The sequence below is a fragment of the Tursiops truncatus genome, chromosome 12 (assembly GCF_011762595.2).
Source record: "Tursiops truncatus isolate mTurTru1 chromosome 12, mTurTru1.mat.Y, whole genome shotgun sequence".
NCBI lineage: Eukaryota > Metazoa > Chordata > Mammalia > Artiodactyla > Delphinidae > Tursiops > Tursiops truncatus.
This window is the reverse complement of record NC_047045.1, coordinates 75,598,591-75,614,388: the sequence shown is the minus strand read 5'-3', so window position 1 is coordinate 75,614,388 and position 15,798 is coordinate 75,598,591. Positions and strand designations below refer to the sequence as shown.

The following is a 15,798-nucleotide window of genomic DNA, read 5'->3' as shown; positions in this document are numbered from 1 at the left end:
TTGTAAAACTAGTCATCTGTTCAAAGCATTGCAAAAACTATTGTCAACTCATTCAAATATTGGATTTTCCCCTTAAATCGTTCCCCAAAAGGAGAAAATACATATTTTTTCCAGTAACTTAAAGAAATCTCTTCTCCTGCAGAAAACGTATTCAGTCCATTATTTTAAATTGAGTAATAACAGCAACTGATCCTTTCAGCTACTACATTGTAAACCTGTATCACAGAATGTAGCAACTGATAGTCTTTGAACATGAAAGTTAAATCTGGTAGTTTGGGTTTTTTTTTTTAATATTTCATTAACATGATCAGTCACTTGGGACAAAGGTAATGTTGGTTTAAAACTAAGGAAGATCAATGCAGTGATGAAACTTGAACTAAAAAAGACGATCAGAAAAGATCAATGAAATGGGAAATAGATTCCCATTTCCCATTAGGAAAGATTCTGCAAGCAACCTGGTATTATATAAGAAGAACTTGGCAAATTATCAGATTATGTAGGAAGCAAATAAAGTAGCTACCAAGTTGGATGTTCAAATAGAATGGGATGGAAATGTAATGACATCAAGAGGGGATTCGGAATATACCTCAGAAACTGTTGATGATAGATGCCCATGGGTATTCAAGTTTTGTGCTTTTTTTTAAATCTAGGAATTGGAAAATGCAGTTGGGAGCTGGACAGATGACCTGGCACGGCTGATGGTGCTGAAGGATGCTGTCTGTGCCTACATCAGTGCAGACGATATCTCCATCCTTAACGAACGCATGGAGCTTCTGCAAAGGCAGTGGGAAGAACTATGCCACCAGGTGAGACAAACTCTGGACTCAGCATCCGCTCAGAAAGGTAGAGAACTGGAAGATGATTTGGAATGTCTGTGGCTATGTCCACATTTGGATAGAGGAAGACACTGTGCTTATTGTAAGAATGCTTCAGATTAAGACAATTATATCTTAACACTATATTTTAAATGCATCCAAACAGGATTCTCTTGCCCTTTCTTTTACTGGCTGTCAAAATATTTTAAAGAGGAAATACAGTTTTGTGGTTCATAGATGTGGTTTTGCTAGGTAGATATTGGTGGTCTCTTTCTTTAAATGTGAAAAAACAAGGTTTTATTTGCAGTCGTAGCTAATGCTGTGAGTGGCTTTGTACATTTAACATTTATTATTGCTGTTGATCTACCATAGTTGTTTCTTCATCATTCATGGGTGTATGGCATTTTTAGCCATACTTTATTTATTTAGTAAGTACGTTCTGTGTGCACAGTACCTCAAAAGAGATCCCAGATTGGGTTTTGATTTGGAAATGAAAGGGAAAGATTGCTGGAGTAGCAAGGAGAGGACATTTGAGGCAAAGAGGAATAATAGATAGGCCCGCAAGTGAAGAATAGCTCCGACTCATAGCCTTGAGATCATAGCCTCCAGGAAGCAGGAACCGTGTTCCTGCTGTCGTGTTCCTTCCTGTACCTCGATTGCCTTGTCTGGCACAAAATAGGTTATGATGCATATCTGTTAAGTGAATCATTCACGTTAATTATTGTGAATTTCACAAGCTACAGTAGATGTCCCTACAAACTAAGGGCAGTGTGGATTGCAGAGAATAAAGGAAATGCCTGTTGAACTGGATACATCTTGAATCGAGTGCTGAGATCAGAGCGGACGGGACAGCTTGGTGTAGAGGGAGAAAGTGGATGTGTTAGACAAGGTGGCAGCTTGAAAAAGGCACAGGAGTAGAGCAGAGAGAGGACCTGGCTGGGGAAAAGCAGGTGTTGGAAGGATGAACTAGAGAAAAACTCTGGAGCACACTTGGTAAATGTGTGAACAGTTTCGTGTGTGTGTGTGTGTATTTGTGTGTGTGTGTGTGCTTTTTTAAAAAAATAATTGTAAGATGATTTTCATAAATATGTTAATGATTTGCATTCAAAATTAATTTAGCCACTTTCCCCAGAGTTCTATATTCTCAATGAACAGTGAGAAACTTACATGGAGTGTGGTGATGTTCATCACACTTTATTCTTTTCTGAGTTCTTCAATCCAAAATCAATACTATCCAGTAAATTAGTGTACACTTTTTGATGTAAAGATTTTATCATAGCATATATAAATGAAAGATATTTGGTGGGTACAGATGTTGGAAAATGCCCACAGCAATGTTCAGTTACCCTTGTGAGCCTTATTCATCTGTTTTTCTTAAAATTGGGAAAAGACTAGCACTACTTGCTGACTCAGTACTTTTTAGCATATTATGTGAAATGAATTAAACTAGATCCATTTCTCTAGCTAATTGATGTCTCTAAAGCTTTCAGAGAGATAACACCTTAGATATTGGCTTCCATCTCCTTCCCAAACCTACCATGAACTTCTCTATGCCAAGACCTTGCTCAGGCCATTGTTCCTGTCTAGACTTCCTGCCTAGACTATTCCTTCCTTTCTGATTTTCTAAACTATCCTGTTCTGTTGAATTCCAGTACTCTTGTGATGCCATTGTTTGAAATGCTCAGACCTCTGTTCCTCTGAACGCCCATTTCCCTTTTGGTCTATGCCATCATGTGACAGTGCCTTGTTCCTTTTTTCCTCTTCTCCTTCTTCTCCTCCTTTTTCTCCTTCTCCTTCTTTTTCTCCTTCTTCTTCTTTTTTAATGCCTGTGACTTGAGTTCAAGATCATGAAGCCCTTGAGGACAAACCCTTTCTTTGCATCTCCAGTGCCTAAAACAGCTGAGTGTTTCTACTGTTGATTATTAAGACAAGACTTTAGGATATTATTTTATATCTTATGTTCCTCTAAATGTAAAATAACAGCAAGGTTTCTGAATATTTAGGAGGGTAAGAAGATTATAATTATGTAATACTTTTTGATTTAGGGAAACTGATACTATGTAAGAATGCCACCAGGTACAAAGGATATAAACTTTCAGTTACAAGATGAATAAGTTCCAGGGATCTAATGTACAACATGCAGACTATTGTTAACAGACTGGATTATATATTTGAAAGTTGCTAAGAGAGTAGATCTTAAATGTTCTCACCACACAACATATAATGGTAATTATGTGAGGTGATAGAGATGTTAATTAACCTTGTGGTAATCATTTCACCATATATATGAATATCAAATCATCGTGTTGTACATCTTAAACTTACACGGTATTATACGTCACTTATATCTCACTAAAGCTAGAAAAGGAAAAAAGCAAAGAAAAGTTTATATGTTGTAAAATTGCTTACCAGACTTAAACATATCTAGGCGACAGTCTGTTTAGAAATACATTTTGAAAGCTTCTGTTGATCATATGACATGCTGTAAAGAGATTAATACCTTACACCTGTGAGTAGACTAGACAAGTAAAAAAAAAGAGGAAGCAGAAACATAGTGTTTCTAGAAACTTTCTATGTTGAGTGTGTTAAGGCATGAAGCTAAAGCATACTTGTCTCACGTTACTTCAGTCTAAACAGCATTATTTAAACCCGTGAGAGTTTAGTCACGTGATTCATACCAAAGGTGTCAGGGTATAATCGTAAGGAGAAATACAGGCCAGTTACTACTTCTTGAGTTAGCGTTTCCGGAGAACTTCTGTCAAGTATGAAACCGCAAAAGGAAACGAGCTTGTGCCTATGTCTCATTTTCAAAGTTAAAAACGTTAGAGAAACATGGCATAATCCCTCTGTTAAAGACCAAGTAGTGCGTTCATGTTCCAATGGAAGCAGTCGGTCAGAGGTCCGGATTGATTGGGGCTGCAGGCAAGGAGGAGGCGGCCGCCCTGTTCATAAGCATCACAGACTAGAGGTAATGGAGAAAAGCATCCTGTCTTCAAATAGACTCACCAAATGGTTTGTTGTGCCTGTGTACAGTCGTGGCTCGTATTTGCTTTTAATTCCTGTTTTGGTTTGTAGAGCTGTGTGTAATTCCAGTTGAGATATAAATATATCATCATTATAATTGCTCGGTGTTCTTTCAAATTGTCACGGGAAAAATATCTGAAGCAGCAGAGGATGTGTTTCCTGTTCAGCTGCCTCACGCTCTGGGGGTTTTAGCTGGTGTTTGTCAGCTGTTGGCAGTGCAGTGCATTTATACCCTTGAGAAAATGTAAACATGTGCTAAACTGATAAGTAATTTAAGGGTTTCCACTGAACTCAAAGACAGTGATGGTAAAGCTCACTTATCGTACAGCCTAAAAATTAGTTTTACAAACCAAAAGGAAAATTCGGTCCCCATTATTAATTTAAATCTTTTGAAAAGATTGGGGCGCCAGTTTGTAACCGGAGCTTGTGGCCTACCTGTTTCTTCCTTCAACTGTTGCTCTACATAAGCAAATGAAATGAAAGCAACACTTGCATGGTATGTGAGAAAGACTAGAAATATATATTTAAGCTGCTTATTGAATACATGAGTGTCAGGAGAAAAACATATTAAAAACTCAAATGATGCCCTGTTGTCATATATAGTTAAGTAGACTGAACTTTTGTTAAGTCTTTAGGATATACTGGTCACTTTCTAAAATTATTTTCCTGTTTGAAGAATGTATTCTATTATGAGCTTACAGTATTCCGGTGCATAAGACAGTGCATGGCATATAGTAGACACATGTTTACTGCAAACCAGAAACATTTGTTTAATGAATTTTGGAACAAATGAAAGGTTAATTTACAAATGACAAAAGTAAAGCTTAAGAAAGATGAGTAACCTTGCCCTGGTCATATCATTAGTAAGTGATGGAGATTGTTTTTGAACCTCATCTGCCTCTGCATATTTGATCATAATGTTATATTGCAAAAACCTGTATCAAAGTGTATCAGAGATTCAAGCTTTGCTGCTGCTGGTCCTTTTTTTTTGGCCATGCCGCACAGCTTGCAGGATCTTAGTTCCCCAACCAGGGATTGAACCCCGGCCCTCGGCAGTGAAAGCGTGGCGTCTTTCCAGTCTAACCACTGGACCGCCAGGGAATCCCTTTGCTGGTTCTATTTGGTATTGATATAAACACATGCCTCAAATTTGTCTGACCTCCTCTATCCCTGTCTCTGAAATCAGAGTAATACCTACCCCTCAAAGTAATAATATTTTTCTGTTATGTAGTCATCTTCCCTGCAGATGTTGTTGAGAGAAGTGCTAGAATTTATTCTTGCTGATGGCCAAGATTTGGGGGAAGAGGCAGAGAGGCGAAGCACATAGCAAGACTTGTTAGTCTGAAGTCTGAAAGGCAGGGGTTTCTAACCTTTGCATGGAACACAGTTGCTTCAGGCAGTTTCAACTATGAAAATATAGTTTCAGCTTGGACATCAATCGAAGCAGAATTTAATACCAGCCTGACTCTGCTGCTCTGTGAATGAAAAAGAAAGTCATATCCACGAGAAAGTTCAAAATCTTAGCAGATCAGATGACACTCTGCTGTCAGAGATTGAGAGGAAAATGGTGCTGGACGGACTGTACTCTTCAGTGCTGTCTTGGTAGAGCTTAACGTAGGTGAAATTTGTCTCCAAAACTTTTAATCTTGTTTTCTTGGTTTTTCACATTCCTATCAATACCCACACCAAATAAATGCACTGTTGTTCTGTATTTTTCTGCCTCAAAGAAAAATTCATGGTAAACTGAATTATACTAATGGGGAAGTACTTAATGGATTAACCAGTGTCACTCTACCCAGAGAAATTTTTATTTTAAAAGATCATATTAACTCAAAAGAGTGAATTTCTAATGGTGGCATTTCAAAAATTACGGCAGGTTATGGGGTTTGCCATCTAAGCAGCTCACTAAGCTTGGCCCTGGTATAGGTATCCTGGGCTCATAGTCTAATTCCCAACACTTTTATTTTTTTTTGAGAGAGAACTTCTTCAGTATTTTTTTAACCATTTTTTTAATTGAAGTATAGTTAATTTACAATGTTGTGTTAGTTTCAGGTGTACAGCAAAGTGATTCAGAATATATATGTATTCTTTTTTAGGTTCTTTTCCATTATTGGTTATTGCAAGATATTGATTATAGGTCTGTGTGCTATACAGTAGGTCCTTGTTGGTTATCTATTTTATATATAGTAGTGTGTATATGTTAATCCCAACCTCCTAATTTATCCCGCACCCCCCCCCCACTGTCCCCTTTGGTAACCATAAGTTTGTTTTCTATGTCTGTGAGTCTATTTCTGTTTTGTAAATAAGTTCATTTGTATCATTTTTTTAGATTCCACATATAAGTGATATCATATGATATTTGTCTTTCTCTGTCTGACTTCACTTAATATGATCATCTCTAGATCCATCCATGTTGCTACAGATGGCATTATTTCATTATTTTTTATGGCTGAGTAATATTCCAGTGTGTGTGTGTGTGTGTGTGTGTGTGTGTGTGTGTGTATACACACACCACATCTTCTTTATTCATTCATCTGTTGGTGGACACTTAGGTTGCTTCCATGTCTTAGCTATTGTAAATAGTGCTGCTGTGAACATAGGGGTGCATTCATCTTTTCAAATTAGAGGTTTCTCCAGATATATGCCCAGGATTGGGGTTGCAGGATCATATAGTAACACCATTTTTAGGTTTTTTGGGGGGTTTTTTTTGCGGTACGCGGGCCTCTCACTGTTGTGGCCTCTCCCGTTGTGGAGCACAGGCTCCGGACGCGCAGGCTCAGCGGCCACGGCTCACGGGCCCAGCTGCTCCGCGGCATGTGGGATCTTCCCAGACCGGGGCACGAACCCGTGTCCCCTGCATCGGCAGGCGGACTCTCAACCACTGCACCACCAGGGAAGCCCCATTTTTAGTTTTTTAAGGAACCTCCGTACTGTTCTCCATAGTGGCTGCACCAATTTACATTCCCACCAACAGTGTAGGAGGGTTCCTTTTTCCCTACGCCCTCTCAAGCACCTATTATTTATAGACTTTTTGATGATGGCCATTCTGACCAGTGTCAGGTGATACCTCATTGTAGCTTTGATTTGCCTTTCTCTAATAATTAGTGAGGTTGAGCATTTTTTCATTGCCTGTTAGCCATCTGTATGTCTTCTTTGGAGAAATGTCTGTTTAGATCTTCTGCCCATTTTTTGATTGGGTTGTTTGTTTGTTTCATATTGAGCTGTATGAGCTATTTGTATATTTTGGAAACTAATCCCTTGTCGGTCTCATCGTTTGCAATTATTTTCTCCCATTCTGTAGGTTGTCTTTTCATTTTGTTTATGGTTTCCTTTGCCGTGCAAAAGCTTTTAAGTTTAATTAGGTCCCATCTGTTTATTTTTGTTTTTATTTCCATTACTCCAGGATATGGATCCAAAAAGATATTGGTGTGATTTATGTCATAAAGTGTCTGCCTATGTTTTCCTCTAGGTGTTTTTTAGTATCCAGTCTTATCTTTAGGTCTTTAATCCATTTTGAGTTTATTTTTGTGTATGGTATTAGAGAATGTTCTAATTTCATTCTTTTACATGTAGCTGTCCAGTTTTCCCAGCATCAATTATTGAAGAGACTGTCTTTTCTCCATTATATATTCTTGTCTTCTTTTTGAAGATTAGTTGGCCGTAGGTGCATGGGTTTATTTCTGGGCTTTCTATCCTGTTCTATTGATCTATGTGTCTGTTTTTTGTGCTAGTACCATACTGTTTTGGTTACTGTGGCTTTGTAGTATAGTCTGAAGTCAGGGATCCTGATTCCTCCAGCTCCCTTTTTCTTTTTCAAGATTGCTTTGGCTATTCAGAGTCTTTTGTGTTTCCATACACATTAAAAATTATTTTATTCTAGTTCTGTGAAAAATGCCATTGGTAATTTGATAGAGATTGCATTGAATCTGTAGATTGCCTTAGGTAGTATGGTCATTTTAACAATATAGATTCTTCCAATCCAAGACCATGGTATTTCTTTTCATCTGTTTGTGTGATCTTCAATTTCTTTCATCAGCATCTTATAGTTTTCAGAGTATAGGTCTTTTGCCTGCTTAGGTAGGTTTATTCCTAGGTATTTTATTCTTTTTCATGTGATTAATTCCCACTCTTTTCTAGGATGTAGAATCACAGACATTTGGGGCTGTGAGGGACCTTGAATATTATTTACCTAATCATTAACAGAGCCAACCCTAGGCAGAATTGCTAACTAGGAAGTGTATAACACCTTAGAAATATTTTCATTTTCATTTAAAAAAAGGAAACTCGGGCTTCCCTGGTGACGCAGTGGTTGAGAGTCCGCCTGCCGATGCAGGGGACACGGGTTTGTGCCCCGATCCGGGAGGATCCCACGTGCCGCAGAGCGGCTGGGCCCGTGAGCCATGGCTGCTGAGCCTGCGCGTCCGGAGCCTGTGCTCCGCAATGGGAGAGGCCACAGCAGTGAGAGGCCCACGTACTGCTAAAAAAAAAAAAAAAAAAAAAAGGAAATTCATTCAAAATGCATTGAAGAGTAAAATAGATCCATGGATAAAGGAATATATGTGTTAAAGCAAAATGTAGCAAAATGTTAACAATTTTAGAGTCTAGGGAATATATCATAGCTGTTTACCATACAATTCCTTCAACTTTTCTGTATGTCTGATGTTTTTCATAATAAAGTATTGCCGGAAAAAGGAAAATTGAAAGGTAGGTGTTTAATGTGGTGGGATATATGGCAGAATGTCTAGCATTATCAACATGACTGTTTAGAATGTCTGTAAAAGTGGATCATCTTCTTACCACTCAGATTGCATTTTATTTTGCTAACGTGCAGTTTAGCTCAACTAGAAACATTTCTTAGTATCTCAACCAGCACTGCAAAGACAAGAGTATTATGACGTCAGAAAGTTTTAGAATTCTGGAAAGGATCATTCTAGACCTAGAGATAAGAAAACAGGCGTATTGTATCTATATTGTATAAAGAACTATTAAAACTCAATAATTAAAAACAATCCAATTAAGAAATGGGCGAGAAATTTGACCAGATAGTTCTCCAAAGAAGACATACAAATGGCCAAGAATATGAAAAGATTCTCAACATCATTAGCCATCAGGGAAATGCAAATCAAAACCACAATGAGATAGCACTTTATATCCAGTAGGATGACTGCATTCCAGAAGACAGATAATAACAGGTGTCGGTGAGGATGTGGAGAAATTGGAACCCTACTACTGGTGGGAATGTAAAATGTCGCAGACACTTCACAAAACAATCTGTACTGTTGCCATATAACCCAGCAAGTCTGCTCCTGGGAATGTGCCCCAAGAGAAATGAAACATATGTCCACACAAACACTTGTACTCGAATGTTCATAGCAGCATTATTCATAATAGCTAAAAAATGGACACAACTCAAGTGTCCATCAATAGATGAATTGATAAATCAAATGTGGTATATCTATATGGAAACATATGTTCAGCAATAAAAAGGAAGGAAGTACTGACGCATGCTCCCACATGGGTGAACCTTAAAAACATTATGCTAAGTGAAAGGAGCCCATCACCAAAGGTAGCACATCGAATGATTCCATTTACATGAAATGCCCAGAATAGACAAATCCACAGAGATAGAGAGTAGGAGAAGGTCGGGAGGAAGGTGCAGGGGTAGGCAAAGGAGTGAGTACTGATGGGTACAGGGGGGTTGGGGTTTTTTTTTATATTGATGAACATGTTATAGCAGTGATGGTGGTGGTGGCTTTGAAACTGTGAACATGCTGAAAAGAGCTGGGTCGCACACTTTAAACAGGAAATGGTGTGGAAACTACATCTCAGCAAAGCTGTTACAGGGAAAAGAAAAGAAACAAAGATACAAAAATCAAAGTAGAAAGCAGGCAGGGAAATAAAAGAACTTGCTCAAAGTAAAGTGATCATGATAGAGCTGATCAGGGATTGTGCCTCTTCCACTGAGGAAGGTGTCTCCTGACACCTGACGTTCAATAAATTCTTCCCTCCTTCCCTATTTTTCTTTCATTTTTTTTCTTTCCTTTTTCCCTTTTCCTTCCTTCTTTTGTATTTCTTGCCTTCTTTTCTTTTTTTCTGCCCTTTACCTTCCTCCTTTTCTTATTCCTTCTTTTCTTTCCTATTTCTTTCGTTTTTAGTAAAAGTACATTCCATGATCCTGTATCATAGCTGCACAGAACCAACTGTAGTGAGAAGCTAGATTGTTTTTAATAAATTTATTTATTTATTTATTTTTGGCTGCATTGGGTCTTCATTGCCATGCACGGGCTTTCTCTAGTTGCGGCGAGCGGGGGCTACTCTTCGTTGCAGTGCGTGGGCTTCTCATTGCGGTGGCTTCTCTTGTTGCGGAGCACGGGCTCTAGGAGTGCGGGCTTCAGTAGTTGTGGCTCACGGGCTCTAGGCACGTGGGCTTCAGTAGCTGTAGCACATGGGTTCAGTTGCTCCGCGGCATGTGGGATCTTCCAGGACCAGGGTTTGAACCCATGTCCCCTGCACTGGCAGGTGGATTCTTAACCACTGCACCACCAGGGAAGTCCCAAGAAGCTAGATTGTTCAGAACCTTTAATAAGTGAATGTGCATGTGGCTCTTCGGGAGGGAAGTATTGGATTAAGTGTCTCCCACTTGTGAAACTCGCTAGGCTAGAGCAGAGCTCCTGGGACTGGGCCTCAGGGAACAGTGGCCTAAAGAGATGCACAACTACTGCTCATCTTAGTCGACCCAACAGAGTTTATTTGCTCTTTTCCTCAGGGTATGAGCTCCACTCTGATTATGCTTTTGCATTTTCTCCCATTTTAAACTTTTCAGCTCTCTTTAAGGCAGCAGCAAGTAAGTGAGAGACTGAATGAATGGGCCGTCTTCAGTGAAAAGAACAAGGAGCTTTGCGAATGGTTGACTCAGATGGAAAGCAAAATTTCTCAGAATGGAGACATTCTCATTGAAGAAATGATTGAGAAGCTCAGGAAGGTATGGGATGTGTGGCTACATGTGCTTAGATGCTCTTTTAATGGGTACAGAAGACAACCTTACTCCTAGTTACTTTCCTGAGAAAGGAGCACTCTATTATAAACATTTTATCTTTTTAATATAAAATAAACTTGACTGAAAAGACCTCCTTTACATACAGAATATATAGAATATTTTCAATTCGCGATGAAATAGATTATCTGCTGATAGATAATGTTCAGTATTTTTAGATTTTATCTACCTGTTCAGCAGGAATTATTTATGTGTTGGTTGTCTTTGTTTTTAATTGAAGTATAGTTGATTTATTGTTTGTTTTTCAAGAGGTAAACTCACCAGAGAGGAACTAAAAGAAAAAATTCCTAGGATCAATTAAACTGACATTTTCTCTGTAAGTCATGATTTATAGACAGTTACAGGAATGAGGACTTTCCTGAGAATTTTAGCTTCATATTAATTTCAAGTTATGTATGATTATTAAACTATTTTATATGCTCAAATGGATCTAGATCGTTTTTTATGTCTGTACAGGACTGGTCACATTTACTAGCATTTAAAAATGTTTTTGATCGTTTCAGTGGTGTTTCCACACTGTTTTTGAACAACTAATCATTTAAATTTTCTCTCTCTTCTAAGTACATATCACCATCTGAAGTACAATGCATTTTCCCAATTTACTTGTTTATTATCTGTCTACAGTGAAGCCCCACTGGACTGTAAGCCTCACGGGAGCAGGGACTTTGTGTGTTTTGTTCATTGCTGTATCTCCTGCAACCAGAGCAGTGCCTGACTTTTCCTAAGTACTCAGTCATTACTTACTGAATAAATGAATTATAGCTTCATTCATTATGAAAAGAAATATAACTAATTATTAGGAAAAATATCTTCACCTACAAAGTTATTAATATTACATCTTGGCTTTGGAGTTTATTTTTCTCTCGTGTATGTGCTTGGGCATATACACGGAAAAACAAAAACTCCAGAGCCAGTATGTGATATGAATAACTCTATAGGTTTCCTTAAAATTGCAAGCTCTAAGCATCAGCATTTGTATATTTGTTATTGTAAGCTTTTAAAATGTGGGCAGAGATGATACAGATTTCATTTCAGCATCTGCTAAAAGCTCTGCCCTTTGCTGGTTTCTGGGTGTCAGATAATGTTCTACCAGACGTGATTAATGTATAATAGGTATTATAGTGAAGTTGCTATAGAATAAATTTTAATTAAATGTATTTATACTCTGATTGATTTTATCATGAAATTTAAGATGCATATTTTGGGGGCTTGACACACAGATAATTTTGTTATACTCTTTGGTAACATTTGGAATAATTTTTAAAATATCAACTATACCATTCTGTATATATAATAAGTTATGGACTTTAAAATAAAGTCTTTATGAGCTTACCCCATGTGGTACCTCTTTTGTAAAGAAAAATAACATGGAGGCTTGGTAATTTTGACAGCTTAGAAAAAAGAAATTAACAAACAGACTGTAACCATGGTATGGGTACCTACTGGCATTAACACTCAACATCGTACTTTAAAAGACAACCTAAGAGTATTATTTTACTATAAATACTATTTTAAGCTTGGCATAATTCCTTTGAAATAAACATTTCTCAGTAATATCACCTCAAATTTGTAATAACACATTATAACGATTAAGAAATGCACCTGGTATGTTGGTCTTTGACTCCCATGGGCTTGAAGTAACATAGAAAGGAGAGTAGGCGGAGGTGCTGGGCCTGAGGAAGCACTCACAACTGCAGTAGAATAAAATTTCACCGGCTCCATCCATTCTTTGGGGCCCTTTTTACTTAGATAACTGATTTGAGAGGGTAGCCCTGTTACCAGGGTAACTTGAGAGCAATAGAAGGTGAAGATACCCATATTCCTATAATATCTGTCTGGGTATATTATTTTGCTGAGAAAATATTTGCTGCCTAACAGGAGCTTAAGCCAGAAATAAAAAACGTGATTCTGAAGTTTGGATGCTGTCACTATGACAAGAAATTAAGAGGATCAATTGGTCCAGAGGCTGGGGGGAGGGTGGGGGGACAGGTAGGGGTCAAGGGGAGATGTCCTTTCATCATCACTTAAATCATACTGTTCAGTGGCCTTTCTGTTACTATAGACCATATTGAGAGCCTGTCCTTCTTAACCTAAAACAATCTTTAAGAGGAGCTACTACAGAAACTGGATAGATGAGGAAGGTTTGAGAACCATTGATCCTCTAAGACCAATGGTTCTTGTTCTTGAGAGTTAATTTGCCAATGATTTATGTGCTGTAAAATATTGACGCTGTATAGAGGACAGCTCTTTAAAATGAAAGTAGTCTTTTAAATCATTCTGCACAAGTAACAGTTGACATACACATACATATATACATTCACATATACACACATAGTCACACATCTTATTAGCGTCTTGTTAGCTATTTGTATGAGGATTGATTCTAAATATAACATGTGGTTGGTGATTAGAGCAACAAGGTATAACTTCCCAGCACTGAAATCTTTCAAGCTTTGTCTTTTGTTTCTATGTATATACACTTACTGCTTTTTTTAATGCCCATTTTAAGTAAATGGAAAGCATCCCCATTTCCTTTAAGAACATCTGTATAAAAATCCAATCTGGACTTTGCCTACATACAGAAAATAACAGGTACCACTAATTCTTGTGTACTGGGACTCATGTTCACACAGTGTTCCTTATGCCTGAACTATTTCCAAGCAGTAGAAAACTGTAATTATCATGTTTCTAGTAGAGCCAGACTGAATGCATCAAGAATATGCTTTCTGACCTCTGTGATTGCCATTTATTACACAGGATTATCAAGAGGAAATTGCTATTGCCCAAGAGAACAAAATACAGCTCCAGCAAATGGGAGAACGACTTGCCCGAGCCAGCCATGAAAGCAAAGCATCTGAGATCGAATACAAGCTCGGGAAGATCAATGACCGATGGCAGCACCTCCTGGACCTCATGGCAGCCAGGTAAAAAGGACCTTAGTCAATAGGACACACATGCAGAATCTCAAAGCTTTCAGGCTGCCTTCCATTTCAGCTGAAGATCGTCCAATAAATCTCTGTGTTCTTTATCCCACCATTTTAGTTCATGCTTGTCTCATAAATGTCACTTTCGTTAACTTTAAAATTCTCCTTCTTATTTCATAAATTCAGGGGTGTTTGCATTTAACTGAAAGAGGGAAAGTCATATCCAGACAAAATCCATTCCCAAGAGAAAATTCTTCATTCTGGGGCTTCATAGTACTCAACTTCCTATAAGGAAGAAAGTGAAACTGCTGACCAGTATCTGTGGAGGGTGTGTTTGTCTGAAGTGGCACAAAAAACAAACAAACAAAAAATATATATATATATATATATAAAATTATATAAATATAGTATAGTTAATTAATATATACATATATATATAATCACATTCCTACTGTCTTTTTGATTAGCAAGGTGTGGGAATAAATCTAATTATTGCCATTCTGCTTAGACGTAAAAATAATCTGCTGCATTACTGTAATTTTGTATTTAACTCTAGTGATAACTGTAAGTGTCTACCACATATCTGAGAGGAATGTTACATTCAGTTTCTGTTGCGGAAGGGCAGGGTGAGCGAAAGGGATAAAAGTCAAAAAGAAAAAGTATCTAAGGATCTTTACTAGCAATATAGAAATCTGATATGATTGAAGGAAGCACTGTGTTATTTGACATAAGGGTTATTTTTTAAAGGGAAGGGCTAGGTAGATGCTTTATTTGAGGTGAACTTTGCTTCTTGTTGGAATGTAGCCTCCATGAGAGCAGGCATCCTTGTCCATTCTATTCCCTGTATATCACAAGCACCAAGAATAGTACCTGAATGCAGTTGGGGCTCAATAAATATTTGAATGAATGTATGAATGAATACTTGAATATTTGAATGGGTAGTCTTCTTTATGGCAGTTGGGAGAGTTGGAATGTTACACATGCTTCTGATTCACAGCCATTTGGGAGCTATCCCAAAATACACTTTTTAAAAAATCCGGATTCTTTTCCTTAGCCATGCTGCATGAAGGTGGACATGAAATAGTGCCTTTTGAATACTGTGTGCCCACAAAGACTTCATATGGGCACGGCAAGTCCGTGTGTTGATTTTAAAAACATTTAGTATATTTCTTTTTCTATAAGGGAGTTATCAAAGAGGGTCTCATTTAGGAAGGTGAGATTATAATTTGTTTTAGTGAGAATGAAACAAAAATGGAATAGATGTTGACCAATTTTTAAAATGTTTAACGGTAGTATTATAATAGCTAACATTTACTAAACCCTTAGTTTGTAGCAATGACCATGCTAAAGACTTCACGTACATCTTCTTGTGTGCTGTTCACAACATTCTTTGAGGTGGGTATTATTGTTATACCCATTTTCCAGATGTGAAATGCTGAGGCTCAGGTTTGCCCCTGGTCATGCACGTGCTGAGTGGCAGAGTGCCCTAGAATACTGCACTCTCCTACCTGCCAAGCTTATGACTTCTTTGTCCCTGTTCTAGAGAATACAATTAAAAGGAAGTTAGGTTCTGTTATTTATTTCTACAATCTAATTTCCCAGTCCTTTGTGAAGTACTGACAGCGACTATGAGAGATATAAGAGGTACAAAGACGGAAGCCCTTTCTTCAAGGAGTTCATAGTGGGAATTATGCATGTGAAGAAATCAAGTAAAATGATGTGCTAAATGCCTTAGTAAAGGTACCATAAAGAGATGGAAACTGAATGGTGCAGCTTAAACTACTGTAGTATTTAGGCATTGGTAGATTTTAGAACCCCAGTGCTGCGTTAGCCTCACTTCTCAGTCACTGATAACCAAATCTTATTTCAGAGGGAGGAGCTGAAGCCCTTTGTGCTATAAATACCCTTCTTAGGGAAGCTGCCCACTCGGTAAACATCCCTGGATTTTTTTCAGTCAGATTATGACTCATGGAATTGGCTT

The 15,798-nt window shown here is 37.9% G+C and overlaps 1 protein-coding gene across 4 annotated transcripts in view; it reads left to right on the top strand.

Annotated features, from left to right (window-relative positions):
- The window catches only part of SYNE1 (spectrin repeat containing nuclear envelope protein 1), a 457,027-nt gene that overhangs the window by 382,203 nt on the left and 59,026 nt on the right, over window positions 1-15,798 (top strand). For 3 of the 4 annotated variants that reach the window (XM_073789748.1, XM_033867854.2, XM_033867855.2), the window contains 3 exons: window positions 651-806; window positions 10,663-10,821; window positions 13,651-13,817. In XM_073789748.1, the coding sequence (XP_073645849.1) occupies window positions 651-806; window positions 10,663-10,821; window positions 13,651-13,817 (482 nt within the window). Of the gene's footprint in view, window positions 1-650; window positions 807-3,680; window positions 3,784-10,662; window positions 10,822-13,650; window positions 13,818-15,798 lie in introns of those variants that run through there. The other variant, XM_019951755.3, reaches the window with a different exon arrangement.